This window comes from Xenopus tropicalis, chromosome 3, assembly GCF_000004195.4.
Source record: "Xenopus tropicalis strain Nigerian chromosome 3, UCB_Xtro_10.0, whole genome shotgun sequence".
NCBI classification, from domain to species: domain Eukaryota; kingdom Metazoa; phylum Chordata; class Amphibia; order Anura; family Pipidae; genus Xenopus; species Xenopus tropicalis.
In genome coordinates, this window is record NC_030679.2 from 97,584,640 (window position 1) to 97,599,462 (window position 14,823).

The following is a 14,823-nucleotide window of genomic DNA, read 5'->3' on the forward strand; positions in this document are numbered from 1 at the left end:
TTGCAACCACCATCAGTCAATTTCCTTAGTGAGCCACAGACCATAAAATAATGGCACACAGGACAATTTGATGTCTGCACAGAGTTTAAAATGATGTTTGCATTCTATCCTCATACGCCCATTTCCCATAATCAGCATGAGTTTTTTGAGGGGTGGGATCTTTTAACCAATCTATACAATCCTTTAAAAAGAATACTGTGATTATACTGATGCAATCCTATAAGTACCGCTGAAAGGTACCCCTACACTCCAAATTTCGAAACTTTACAGTGGCACCAATATTTCCACCAACATGGATCCAGGGTATCTTAAGTAACTTGCAGTATTTGCTAAAAGCTCATAGATCCTATTAGCAAAACACAACACTGATAGTGCTGGCAGAAATTTGGAGAAAATAACCTAAGAGTGTGGTTTATATGTAGGATCGCCTTGTTACGATATCATTACTGTCATACATGGACCAGTGTTAGATGATGGCAAAGGCCTGAAAGACATCACCTCTTTAAGCTCTGTTGAGTTTAATCTCTAGTAAACAGCAGGGATCTATACAAAATGATTTCCACTCCACTAGCAGACACTAGACATCAGGTGCCATCTGTGAGCAGCGCATCCTTGAAATAGACAAAGAAACACACATCAAGGAAATACTTTCATTTGGATGCACATATAATAGGATAGTGGAAGCAACACCCAGCAGATAAATCTCACATCAAGATATCTTTATTAAGAAGTGACTGCTTCTTGCGGCAATGTCATCATTGTGCCCTGCCCTATTACCCTATGAGAAAAGTAAGAATTGTCCCTATTCTGCATCAATCTTGCTGCTGCTGTTGTTCTTAAGGGCTCTGGCACATGGGGAGATTAGTCGCCCCCGACAAATCTCCGTTGTCCCGGGCGACTAATCTCCCCGAACTACCATCCCACCGGCGAAAATGTAAGGCGCCGGTGGGATGGCACACGCTGCGCAGGCGATTTCGGCAAATTGCCGAAGTTGCCTTGCAAGGCATTTTCGGCGATTTGCCGAAATCGCCTGCGCAGCATGTGCCATCCCACCAGCGACTTACATTTTCGCCGGTGGGATGGCAATCCGGGGAGATTAGTCGCCCGCGAACAGGGAGATTTGTCGCGGGCAACAATCTCCCCGTGTGCCAGAGCCCTAAATGAAATAAAACTATTTTATTGCAAATATTTCTTATCAGGACCAGAGATTTTGCTTCTGAATAAAAAGAATATGCAAACACTGTTATAAATTAGACACACACAGAGGAAATGAAGGCAAACAAAGATAGGTCACATAAGTTCATGGCCTCGTTTTTACATTAATAGGTATCCAGAAAAAGAAGTTACATTTGCCCCAAATATTTTGGGAAACCTTCCATAAGTGTTTGTAACTACAGTAAATGGGTCAGATTTGAAAGGAATGAGCACCCAACTAAGGTGAAAGGGAAAATAAAATAAGTAACAGTCCACAAAAAAAGAACCATTCCTACTTAATATTCTAGGGATGTGCCAAGCCATCAAGCACAGTAAGTATACATTAATAATAAAGTGAACTGCATCCCAGGAACCAAAAAAAGATTGGTTTAACAGGAAAGGGCTCAAATTTGTTGTAATGTAAAAATACATTCACAACTCTAGTGTTGTTTAATAAACCTGTTAAACAATCATTTTTTTATGGATCTTTTATTATTTCATGTTTTAAATGGGAGTACCTCAACCGAGCTTTTTTCTAGCTGCAAATAATTCCTTCATGCTGTTAGACACGGACACATGTCCCCTGCTCTAATTGGCTGACTCCAACAGCACAGTTAGTTGTTTAAAATAGGAAAAAAATGTTGGGTGAAGGAAGAACACCAATATACTATATCTCACAAACTATGCGAAACAAATAATACAGCCCATTTGTGAAATACATTTACCAACCAATATAATGTGGATGCTGTTTCCCTTTAATAAATGTCATTACACTTACAAGGCAAGCCAGACACCCAAATGTATCTCATTCATCATGCTTCCAGAGGCCAATAACAACTAACTGAGGCAGGTAATGATGTGTCTAAGAAGGTCACACGCAATAATAGATTTGTTAGAAAATCTTTGTACGTTTGCCATTCATTTGTACACCATACTTTTGTTATTTAATAAAAACGACACCACAAGAGACTGAAAAGGGGAAAAAAAATCCCACCATGTGCCATACTTGTTTTATGTGGGTAATCAATCATTTCTGAAAGTTCCTATTAGCAGTGGGAGGATGCTCCTGCTAGCCTATTTTCCACTGTGCCTTACTGATGTAGCGCCGCGTACATACCTACTGCAGATTTATGGTAATTATCTTAATCCAACAAAGGCTGCCAGATCCCCAGAAATGTTATACCTCTCAGTTCTAAGCAGTACTTAATGTACTAAACCTTAAATAAATTGCTCAATAACCTTAGGTTTCAAAGTAAAAATAGCTCTTTACACTTAAAGCATAATAATAATAACAATTGGCATTTCCCAGAATGATGCATGCAGCTGCTGTATACCTGACTATATCCCACCCACTGCAGTCACAAGCAATAACCACTATGACTCTCACTTAAAACAGAAAGACGAAATTGTATTTCCTTTTTTGTAAAGGCAAAAAAACAAGATTGCATGTACTGCAGGCTTCACTGTTCCCTTCCCTCCTGAAGCTGCGTACAGGAATCCTTTCCTAGCCAGCTGGCCAGCCAAACTAGTAAGAAAACTATCAGCGCTGCTCTGCATTCCAAAGGGAAGGTAAGCAGAGCAGGGTTGATTCTCACTGAGATTAGCCTCAAAATAGGTAAACAAATGAAGCAACCCCGCTCTGCTTCCCTGCCCTTTGGAATGCAGGGCAGCACCGATAGTTTTTTTACTAGTTTGACCAGCAGGCTAGGAAAAGATTCCCGTTAGCAGCTTCAGGAGGGAGAGGAGACAAACAGTGAAGTCAGCTGCACAGAATCGGTTATTTTAAAGAAATCAGTACATACAATATTGTTTTTTGCCGTTATATCACCTTTAAATATACTAACAGGCTTTTACCATTCTATCACCAGAAAATAACTGCAAGTCCTAAGGAAGACTGGAGAAATAGGGTTGTGGGACAGTCAAAGTACAGTCTGCTATTGAGAAGTTTGGTGGGGTTTCTCTCAGAAACGCAGCAACATCAACCTCCTGGTGGCTATTTTTAGGAGAATTTGTCACAGCCTCTCATGTCCTATTATGGCCCAAATCATTCTATTCACTCCATCCAAATCACGTAAATAAATGCTCAGGCAATATATAGGACAGTTGATATGTTCATGAACTTTCAGAACAGATGTACAATGCAGACATCAGGTAAAGAGTATCCAGATTCCAGTAAATTACTTTTTTAACTTAAACTACTGTATATAACAAACCAGTAAGCTTGGATTTCATAATAAGCAGATAGGCAGCACTCCTAAATATAAATCTTCAAAAATGCTATGACTTGGCAAATGGGATACACATTAATGGACACCCACATTTTGGTTGTGTCATGGACTTGGAATCAAGCCATCTTTGGTTATCAGATAAAGATATAACTATGGTACCCAAGCTAGTTTGAAACTGTAACATCATTTGTAAAAATGAGCTTTTGTTGTTTTACCTGAATTAGACTTAATAGTTGCTAATAATACTATTGTAAATTTTGACTCATAACTTTTCTATAAAGTTATAGAACAGCAAACCCTTAAACTCACTCACTAACCCTAGCCTAGAACATTTCCAACCACAAAGTAAACCTTTGCTATCAGAATCATTCTATACATAAGGGATCCCAAACAATGGCAGTGATCACATCAGAGCCCAAAGAAGTGGATACAGGATAGTTTAAAGGCCTATTAAGGTGACCTTAAAAGGTAAATGCTTATATTGTCTCCTAACTATACAGTGATCTCCGGAATATTGTCCTGAGAATATTGTCTCCTAACTATACAGTATCTCAGGAATGTTTATTTATAAAGTATACAGTATCTGTAATCTCCTAAGGTGGGGTTAGTTTGGGGTTAGTTTGAAGACGAAAGCTTGAACCAACATCTCTTTAAAAAGTCAAGGCCATAAACATAATGGCTTTGTCCAAAGTGCACACTGTGACAGCATTCCCATTAAAAGAATTTCTCAAATAGTTTTATTTCCCATTTTTTCAGTTTTTTTTTATCACATCACAAATGCAGAATTTTAAAATAGTTTAATAAGATTAAGGACTTGTACCTTTGCTTTAGCTATAACACAGATTTGCTCTCTTCTTGTTGTATGCTCTTTAGACCTTGAAGCAGTGTTGCTGTTTGCTACCATCCAAGGATGACATGGTCCATGTATATTTTCCCAGCCTGCCAGGAAAAAATTCAGTCCTCTGCTCTTCTGGAAGGAAAATGCCCTTGTCCTTGAAGCATCTGCAGCAGATTTGCAAGCTGCTTGGTTGGTCCCCTCCGGGGAAAATAAGAATCACAACTCATTTACTTTCCTCTGGAAATTAAGTAGCAATGGGAACAAAACCAAGATGAAGGGAACTTAAAGGGGCAACTATGGTTTGTATATAAGACAAATAGGGTCAGTGATTTACAGAGGGTACTATTTCTAAAAGGGCTGCAGTTCTTTTATGTATTATGAATAATTCATATATACAAAAAGCTTAGCATTCTGGGTAAATCTTGCATGCAACTCATACTGCTTTTGAGTGTTTCGGTTATCTTGTTCTATTTTTCACTTGAATTGTATTACTAGAAGCAAAGGGTGGCTATATAATTATTGATTGTATCTTTAATTAAAGGCATACTGGGTAAGTTTACTGTTTGTGTATTTCATAAGCTGCCATTATTTCAGGCTTTGTGACCAGGCTTTCCTAATTATGGCCCATAGCCTCCTATTGTGTTATAACATGACAGCAAATCAAGATGAGTGATTAAAGTCACTGGGGGCATGATGGGCCACAGATTGAATTTTGTGTAGTCCTCCTGGATTTTTGATGAGCCCGGACGTATTTATACCCCAAGGGGGATGCAGCAAAGGGTGTGGATGGGATGTAATAAAGTCATGTTACTGAGCATAACTGGGCTTGAGTAGTGCATTTAGTAGACGTGGAAATAATTTTTGCTTTTTACCTAGCTGCAAACAAAAATGTCCCATTTTAAAATATTTTTGTACATTATAATTAGTACTGGAGAGTGTCCTGCTCCTTTTAGTAACCTTCATTGCTGATTCCCTCTATAATGAACCCTTCCTCAGATTATTCAAAACAGAATTCAAATTCTACCCATTGGAGTCCTTGCACAGTGTGTGAATCCGCCTGGCATTCCAACAGGACTTGTTATCCTTCTATTAGTACCTGTAAAGTTACATCCCGGTCTGTACTATTTATGTATTTCAAAAACACACAGCAATATAGATATAATTAGCACAATATAAACACTCGTGCTAAAGTAGTTAGTAGTCAAGATGGTATTGTAGCCACAATGCATGACAGAATACCGGATTTAAGAAAAAAAAGGACAAAGACCCCAGGGCATATTTATCAAAGAAAACAGACAGTTTTCCAGAGGAGCTCACTATTCACTTGTACAGCATTTTTAGAGTACTCATATGGTGGGGAAGTGTGACAAATTGTCCTTTATTCTATAATATATATATATAATGTAATCCTAATTTGGCTGATATTCAGGCAATGTCCAGATAGATAGTAAAAGATGTATATATTGGGAAGAACCCCGCACTACGACTCAAATATAGGGTGCTCAATGTGTAATGAAATTTAAGGACAAGAAAAAAGGACACATATGTAAACCTGGCACAGGTTTACATATGTGTCCTTTTTTCTTGTCCTTAGATAGTAAAAGCTAGACATTGCCTGAATTACTTCCACTAATTTCTCCTTTGTTGGAGCACACAGCTGCTCTTTCTAAATAATCCTGAACTAACTCACACTCCTAGAGCGTGCTCTTACAGGTGTATAACCTGCGCACTGCCTTACCGTCATTTATGGGGTCCCTGCTCCCAGACAAGGCTCAAGGCATCTGGGCCTAGTTAGTCCAGGCTCCCTGGAACACAAACTTCTGCTGGAAAGAGGAAGGCCAAGGCGGAAGTGCACACCCCTTGCCTAACATTATATTACGGTGTGCAGGAAGTGGTCATCCTAGCTAAGGGCCAATAAATGCAGATTTATGCTCCTTTGGTTCATGGTCCCACGCTGCTTATGACTGACACTAGTGCTGATTAGTCTGGATTGCTGCATTTCTGCCTAGCCCTGCTAGATAGAGCACTTCTTGTGCAAGTAAACAGCAAGCAGCTGCTAGTTAAAACATATATTTCTGTAAGTGATTCTGTTTTGTCAACGCTACTCAAATTTGCATATACAAATTAGGATAAGCTTCAGCTTGGTATCAGGCCAAACCTTTTGTGAAGGATTCAGTATTTGGCGGAGTACAAAAATTATAGTTTCAGTTACAACAAAATTGGCATTACACATTTATATGTATGTTATCTTACATTAATATAGCTCCTCTACAGACTGACCCCTATCTTTTTCCATAGTTTATCATATCTAACCCCTCGCTCATTTTACTGGGGACCTTTGTATAGCCCTCCCCTGTGGCAAATAGGTGCTTTGCCTGTAAATTCAGGGCACAGGGAGCAACTTTGTGTAACATCAAAACACTATTTCCTAAACATATTATGGTTTGTAGATTTTTCTGGACTACAAGTTCCAGCATATTCCAAGATATTATCAATGGTAAAAACATGCTGAGAGTTCTAATCCAGCAACATAAGGGTTGTATTTTTAAAGCAACACCAATAACATTTTTTCTCTAGTTCTCAAGGGTAAGTGACCCAGTAATGGCGAGAGCCAGTGAGAATGCTACCTGATCTGTGTTCTAGTACCAAACAATTTAACTACCAAACTACTCTTTTGATTAAAATGATATATAGGGAAGCACATTTGCACAGCTATCTCAGTCATGTAAGGGAACAGCAAAATTATATTGAGCCTAGGAGAGCAGAGGGATGGTTAACAGTGTTTAACTGTGCACAGAGCCTGTTTGCTATAGGAAGTATACATACTCTGTTCAATACAGTCCATATGGGGAATATGCATAAATAAGTACAGTGATGTAACAATAGAGGAAGCAGACCCTGCAGTTGTGGGGGGACCTGGACCGCGGGATATGTCTTCTCTTTAGATCTAAAAAGTCCTCCCTCCCCAGCCGCTCTATTACCTAGTCAGTGGGAGCGGCCAGGCAGCAGGGAACAAGGGCAGGTAGACAGGTGGAGGGAGGGCTGGGTAGGTGAGCGCTGGGCCCCTCTAAAGATATTTTTTTTAGCAGGGGGGCCGGGTGCATCTTTGTTATGTCTCTAAATTAAAAAAAAAAAGGTACATAAATAATTGATGACAAAAAGTAGCATAAAAATAAATGTCCCCCCCCAGCAGGTGCAGGTTTCTGCTAACAGGAGCACCAGCCCAGGGTATCAGGTAAGTGATTATAATCCCTTGGGGGCACCCCCCAGCAATTTAACCTTTTCTACTCCTTTAACACCACTTTTTTAAAACTCCTGTTGTAATGAGTTGAGGTCAATGATACAAGTCAGGCAGGAAATAAATGCGGGGTTAAAAGTAGTGTAAAAGCAAGGGGCGCTCAACACTACTTTTTAAGTGGCTTTCTTCAAACAACTCTGTTTAATGCTGGAATTTTACACATGGCTACACTTATTTATTACACACATTTATTACACAGCTTTACAAATATGCAGGGTTTTACATGTGTACTGTAGCACTGTTTGGTGTATTATAGTGCCATTTCTGTTTTTACACATCTTTAGAAATATTCTCCATGGTGTTCCCTTGTTGCAGACTTTAGTTGCAATTTTCTGTTATATTCTCTTTGCACCACTACCATATAAAAATCTATCCTGCAAGATGGAGAACAGATGAGTTTATTCACAGTCCATAAATATGCAGATTTCCTGAGAAAATAAGCTAAGCAACTGATGCCAAGCCCAATTCAAGCAAGCATACCCCAAAATATTGCATTATGGTTGTTGCCAGATCATTCAGGATGCATGGTTATTATATAGTAGGACATTTGTTCCACTTCTTAAATTATCTCTACTAAATGCCAAATATAACAATGTTCTATTATAGCAAAGGTAAGAATCTATTCATGCAAACCATTTCAAAATGTCCCTGCAATTAAACCTTGAAGTGCTGTTCTTTTTTTCCCTTTATGGGAATTTCATTTAAGAAATGATTCATTTGGTTGGTTAACAAAACAATTGAGTGCATATTCAACCTTAAAACAAAATACACCCTAAAAATGTGCAGTCAGAAAGATAGAATTTATGCAGAAAGTTCGACTAGTGCTCACACTGCAAAGCAACTGTTAATTAATCTCAACCTGTCCTCTAGGTATGTACCCAAAACATGGCACAACAATGTTGGATTCTGAAAAAAAGGAACATTTTTGGGCTGTGGCCCTCATGCTGTTGTCCAGCAACTCACAGACTTCTCTTGAAAGATTGGCTGGCAGAGGAATGCTGGGAATTTTATATGGTCTGAACATAACTGACATATTATTATTAACATTATTAACATTTATTTATAAAGCGCCAACATATTCTGCATCGCTGTACAATAAATGGGTTTCATACATTGGACATACATATAAGGTACAAGATGACTCCCATTTAGTACACCAGTGTAATAATTCTGAATTTGTCATTTGGCTAAATGCCTTCTGTAGCGCAACTTGCCAGGGTTACATCTGGGTTCTCACACAACAATTCAACAAACGGGGGAAACTAACATTATACAGATGCATAGTTATACACTTGGATAGTGTAAGTAAGCCAATGCTGAGACACAGATTTTCATGCTCCATCTTATGGAACATCATATCACCCCAAAACAAGGCCCTGCATTTTTATATACAGGCTTTAGTTATGGTCAATATGTGCCACCGAATGGTACATGTCCACTTGTTTATAGAGGTATCCGTAATAATGCAAATCAGTATTAGCCAGTTAGCTTCCCACTCATTCGGCCAAGCAGTTAATAATAGCTGTCACTTAATTACATAAGTCAATGCCTCTATTAATCCTCATTGTTACATACACTAGGCTGGCTCCTTTAAAAGGAAAAAAAAATCTATATATGGTGCTTATGTGCATCAATGTTTGGTTCTGATGCTGCCACTCAACATAAAAGCTCAGCAGGTAATTTTATGGCAGGGGTATCACGAAACTGAACACACAATCTATGATTAAATATAAAGCTTGTGAAAAAGAGAAGTAACTAAATGGTACTAAATGTGTGAATTATTATCCCTAATACTACTAGCTGTAAATATTATACTTCAGCGGTATGATTGACAGCTAGTGAGACATTTTACCTGTAACCTATGTAGTGTTTGGGTTACGCAAGGACAATATTCAGTGAGGAACCCGGTATAATGAATGAATGAATGAATGAAATATGCAAAATGCATCATCAGCAGTTAAGAGACAATAGTAAAACCACCAGCCCTTCTAAATAACATGATGGCCCTGTAAGTGCTACTGATCACATGACTATTCTACTATCTGAGCAGAGGAATGTGGAATACATGGCACAGCTGGAACATACAGGGGTGACACTATACCAGGACAGATAATATTGTAAGGCTACCCGACACAATGACTAGAGAATATAATAAAGAGAATGGATACAGTGACACCGATGGCTGTCCTTAGCTTAGCAGCCAAAATTGCTGCCAAAAGTGAGAAGCAAGAGAAGATCTCAGTGCATTAGTCTAAATAGTGTAAGTCACCTCCTGGCTGGCACTGGCTGAATCAAACTAGCAGAGGAAAGGGCAGCAGCTATAAGAGTGTGGCAGCCCTAGCAATACACAACTAGCTTTCCTATATCCCAGCAGATGCAAAGAGATGTGCTTCCAGGAGGCATTGTACTGTAATCTGGGTGTCCAAAATACAACTTATTATTGGCTGAAATGTGCTAAAAAACCAACAGCCCTGTCATTGCCTTTCCCTATATCCCAGGTGCAGCCAATCTCCCAGCTGTACCAGGGGCAGGTAGATTACCAAGAATGATACTGAGTGCACTGTCAGGGATGCTGGGAAATGTACTTGCTAGATAAGTGCAAAGCCACAGGTTAAAGGAGCCTGCTAGAGAGTGAAGAGTCTGATGGTGGGCTGCATAAAGTTCAAACCTAATGGTCATATAAAGCATTTCTGTAGACAATCTCCTTTGGCACCCAGAAGGTATACATAGAGAAAAGGAGCCCATGGTGGGCATGGTGGCCGTACTTACCGAGAAGCCTGCCCAGAAGGGACATGAGTGCCTGACCCTGGCAGAGGTGGTGAGGGCAAGCGCTGCAAAACTGACAGCCACGATGAGACATCCCAGTACCATCTGCGAGACCCCGAGAGACAGCATGATCCGGGAGCGGGTCCGGTACTCCCTGAGGCGGGAAAGGCTGCGGGACAGACCCGCAGGGCTTAGGGAGCGAGTCCCAGGGAGGGCACTTAGGGGCATCATGGCACAGTGAGACAGGCACAAGCCGGGGTGGCACAATGCCCAGGGTGCTTATGGAACCCACCAGTAGTCTAGGGAAGAAGCCAAGGTGAGTGCCAGTGACTGGCTGCCCACAGATCCCCCAATGGATTAAGCCGAATGCCTAGAATGAGCCAGTGTTCAGCATCTCCAGGATACCGCGCAGCACCCTAACCCTGAACCCATAGGTGGGAGCACACGGTATCAGCACATTTCCCAGGGAGAGAAACGCATTGGCCTCTCATACTGTGAGGCATGACCCGGCTGGCACCCAGTGAGATCAGGGGGAGCCCGGAGCTTCAGTCCTTTCCAGCTGGTGCCAAAGTGCCCGGACAGGTGCAGCCGGATCCCCGTTACTTTCCTTCCCCGGAGCTGACAGGGATGGAGCAAATGATGGAGGGACCCGAGGAGCTGATCAGCTGCCGGAACCGCTCAGCAGCCGGAGGGAAAGTGCCACAAATGGGCACGGAGAGGGCACCTACGGGCTAAGCACATCATCCTGCGTCTCCTCTCCCCACACTGAGCACTTGTCCTGACCCCAGGTGCTACAGATCCTCCTCCCTCTCCAGCAGCAAGGACGCAGCTGATCGCACTTCCACCTAAGCTGTAGCAGCGAGCCCTCTATCTGCCACAAACATGCCCGCCGCCTGGCGAGAGGGGATCGCATGGGACTCAAGGGCAACTTGCTCATTCAGCTCCAAGCCGTGCCAACACGGTGCCAAGGAGCAGAGGGTGAGTGCCAGCCTCACAGCATCAGTGTGATGAAGTCACTTGCAAACAAACACGGGGCGGAGAAACAGGACAGGGAGAGACACAGGGGAATCGCAGCTCAGGGAATAGTATCAGCTGGGAGCTGCTCGTGCATCAGCGCTTCCCCTGGTGAGAGGCGCAGCCGGGCTGCTGATCTGCCAATAAATGCAACCGGCTAATTGTCCGGAGGGAGCTGCTTAGTAACCCATTCTCTCCTGGGCCCGCCAGTGCCCCGGTCCCGCTATTTCTCTCAGCCCAGGGGCATCCCTACTGCCAGTCTCCCACAGTTGCAGCTATAGCCTCCCCACTCCCCATCAGTCAACCATTGCTCCTACACACCAGCTGGCTCTTCATATCAACAAACCCCTCTCTTATCCCTATAACTATAGCACCTCGCCAGTACCTTTGGGAAAAGCACATTTCCTTAACCCATACAATTGATCACACTGCAATAAATCTTAAAGTCATAGTGTTGGATAGAAGGTTAATGTGGCAGTGCCATGGATTTGCTCACAGTGCCTTGGTGTCATCTGTTGGGAGAATGTCATTATGTTGGTGCCCTACACTGATTTGGGCTGTACATGATTCCCTATAGAACAAGATTCCATTATGTCTTTGTGATTCTGTATAGCATGGCATTCCACTCACCATTCCTCCATTATTCCCTATAGCAATCCCATTACTCCTCTATTATTCCTTATAGCAAGGCATCCCATCATTCCTCTGGCAGCACCCTGTGTTCAAGCTAGGTCTCTATTGAAATGAGCACAGGTGTGACTGTGAGCAGGATTATCCAGGCCCTGGTAAGGTTTGGTTGGAAAACCCTGCACCAGAGATACTAGCCATGGGCTAAATGTTCCATTTCAGATTTTAGATGCACAGGGGTGTATATTATTTAATCATCTGCATTCTGAAAGCAAACATCTGTTTGCTATGGGTTACTGGACCTGGAGCAAGCGTGTGCTTATGACCACTGGCAAGCCCTCCTTAATGCAGGGCACTTTGGAATGTATAATCCAGTTTATTTAGATTTTCATGCATAGTCTGTAGAATGATATCATATTCTGCATAAATTACAGTGACTGTTATATTTAATGTGTTCACTTGTTTTTTAAATTTCAGTATGATCATGGCCAACCTCAGTAATTTGTGACCCACTTTTGAATTATGTCTTTCCCCATTAAGGTAAGTATCAGACCTTAGGCTGATGCCACACGTGGCGTTTTTACGCTGCGTATTTTCTCAGCCTAAAAATGCTGCACAAGCCACACAGCCCCTGACTATGGCGTTTTTCAGCCTAGTACTGGTGACGTAGCAAATCCCATTTCCATGTTGCTAATAGTGCGAAATAGTAAAAAACGCTGCGTATTTCTGCTAGGTCTGGCAGCTGCCTTTGTGTATACATAGGAATAGGTTGCTGTGCAAATAACGGCGTATTTCGGCAAATGCTTGAAAAATACATGGTAAGGCGTTTTCTAGCGTATTTACGCATTGTGTGGTTTCCTTCGAGTCTTTTCAAGTTATTTCTATGGATGATTATTTTGTGCGTTTTTCAGCCGCAGAGAGAATTCAAAAATACGCAGCATAAAAACGCCACATGTGGCATCAGCCTTAGGTAAGCAATGACCCTTATTAGGAATGTATATAAACTATACCTAGTCATGGGTTAATAAAACTCATCACAACTAAGGTTGGGAGATAAACTTTTTTTTTCTATATTAACCCTGTGCAGTGAAACGGTTTAAGGTCTGACAGAGCAAATAGTATGGCAGCTCTAACACATACATGAAAATCTCTGTGTGAAAAATAATTGCAGAATGCTGAAAATGTATAGTGAAATAAAACAAACCCTTCTTAAGCTGGGTACATTTCCTACTTTAATTGTATACACAGATGGCCCTGTGGTTATAATATAACAGATGTCACTTTGCAATTCAGTTTTACCACAGTGTGTTGAATCCAATATGGAAAATTATATACAGAATATATTTCTAATTCAGTCTGTCGTAAGGGGGCCATCATCCAGACAGTGTTCACTATATTATTATGAATAAACTAGGGTTTGCTTTTGGTCAATAATTTTTACACTGTCCTGCTTCTGAAATGAGCAAATAATATAACAGTGCAGAATAATATTCTAAATGTATTCCATGAAATTGGCTAACCTGCTGCACCATAGCCATATTTAACCAGCAGGCTTTCTCTCTCTTTGCTGTTTGGAGATCATGAGACTGATTAGATGCAGCTAAAAGGATTGAAGGCTTCAGCGTTAAACCCAATTATTCGTGGATGTCATTGTTCTGGTTAAGAGAAGCTCGAGCTAATTAGGATTATGCATGAATCATACAAACCTTTGCTTTATGTAATGTTTTGACTCAAGCACTTAACCCCTTGGCTGTCAAGACAGGCCCATATATCTAGAACTGATCACAGCTATTTTAAAAATAGTATGATGTAGAGGAAGGTGTTTTCCGTTATTCCATAATTATCTCACCCTGCCAAGAAGAAGATTTGTTTAAGGGTCATATAAACATTATTGTGTGTGCTCCTCATATGATGATATCAAGTATTGGCCCACATGTCAGATCTATACAGGGGTGCATAGATCCAAAAACCTTTAGTAAATAGGGGATGTGGGTAATAGTAAGTACCATAATTGGGGCCTAGAACCCACATAATAGCATAATACATTCCCTGTGACAGGTGAAGCAGGTGTAGTTACATAGTTAATTTGGGTTAAAAAAAACAAAAAACCATCAAGTTTAAACTCTCCAAAGAAACCCCAGTGCACATCTATACACATACTGATATAGAGCTATACTCTCACATATATAAAGATATATACACATACCTATACCAAACTAACTGTAGATTCTAAGGTAAGATTACTATAGTTTTGGATATTATGCTTGTTCAAGAGATCATCCAAGCCCCTATTAAAGGCATTAACAGAATCTGCCATTACAACATCACTAGGAAGGGCATTCCCCAACCTCACTGCCCTCACCGTGAAAAACCACTTACACTGCTTTAAATCAACGTTCAGTACCTCTTTGACAGTCTAACCTCATAATTTAAATCTTCTATCCAGTTTAGTTGCACATCTCTGCACTCTCTTCAGCTCTTTAATGTCTTTTTAAGGACTGGAGCCCAATATTGCACTGCATTGCATGGCATTTTTACAAAAGTTCAAAAATTTGCACTTATCAACATTGAACCTCATTTGTCAGTTTACTGCCCAGTTTCCCTGTTTAAAGGAGAACTACACCCCCAGGTCGAAAAGCCCCCTTAACTGGCCTGCATAGACCCTCCTCACCTCTCCCTTCTCGCATAGTGTATAACTTTAAAAACTGGCCCTATCGAAAAAATTCAACCTAATAAAGCAGAGCAGCAGCTTGCCTGGGCGCCATCTTCTGGATATGCTTGAGGTCTCAGTGCCGACACGGACCCCACTTGAGCATGTGCAGTTGGGGCTAGCCGGAAATCAGCTTCAACTGCGCATG

The 14,823-nt window shown here is 41.1% G+C and overlaps 1 protein-coding gene across 2 annotated transcripts in view; it reads right to left on the bottom strand.

Annotated features, from left to right (window-relative positions):
• The window catches only part of fam189a1 (family with sequence similarity 189 member A1), a 346,103-nt gene extending 334,084 nt beyond the window's left edge, over positions 1 to 12,019 (bottom strand). The window contains exon 1 of one of the 2 annotated variants that reach the window (XM_031898054.1): positions 11,969 to 12,019. In XM_031898054.1, the coding sequence (XP_031753914.1) occupies positions 11,969 to 11,971 (3 nt within the window). In that variant the 5' untranslated portion in view covers positions 11,972 to 12,019. 2 annotated transcript variants of the gene reach the window in all.
• Positions 12,020 to 14,823: the final 2,804 nt, after the last annotated feature.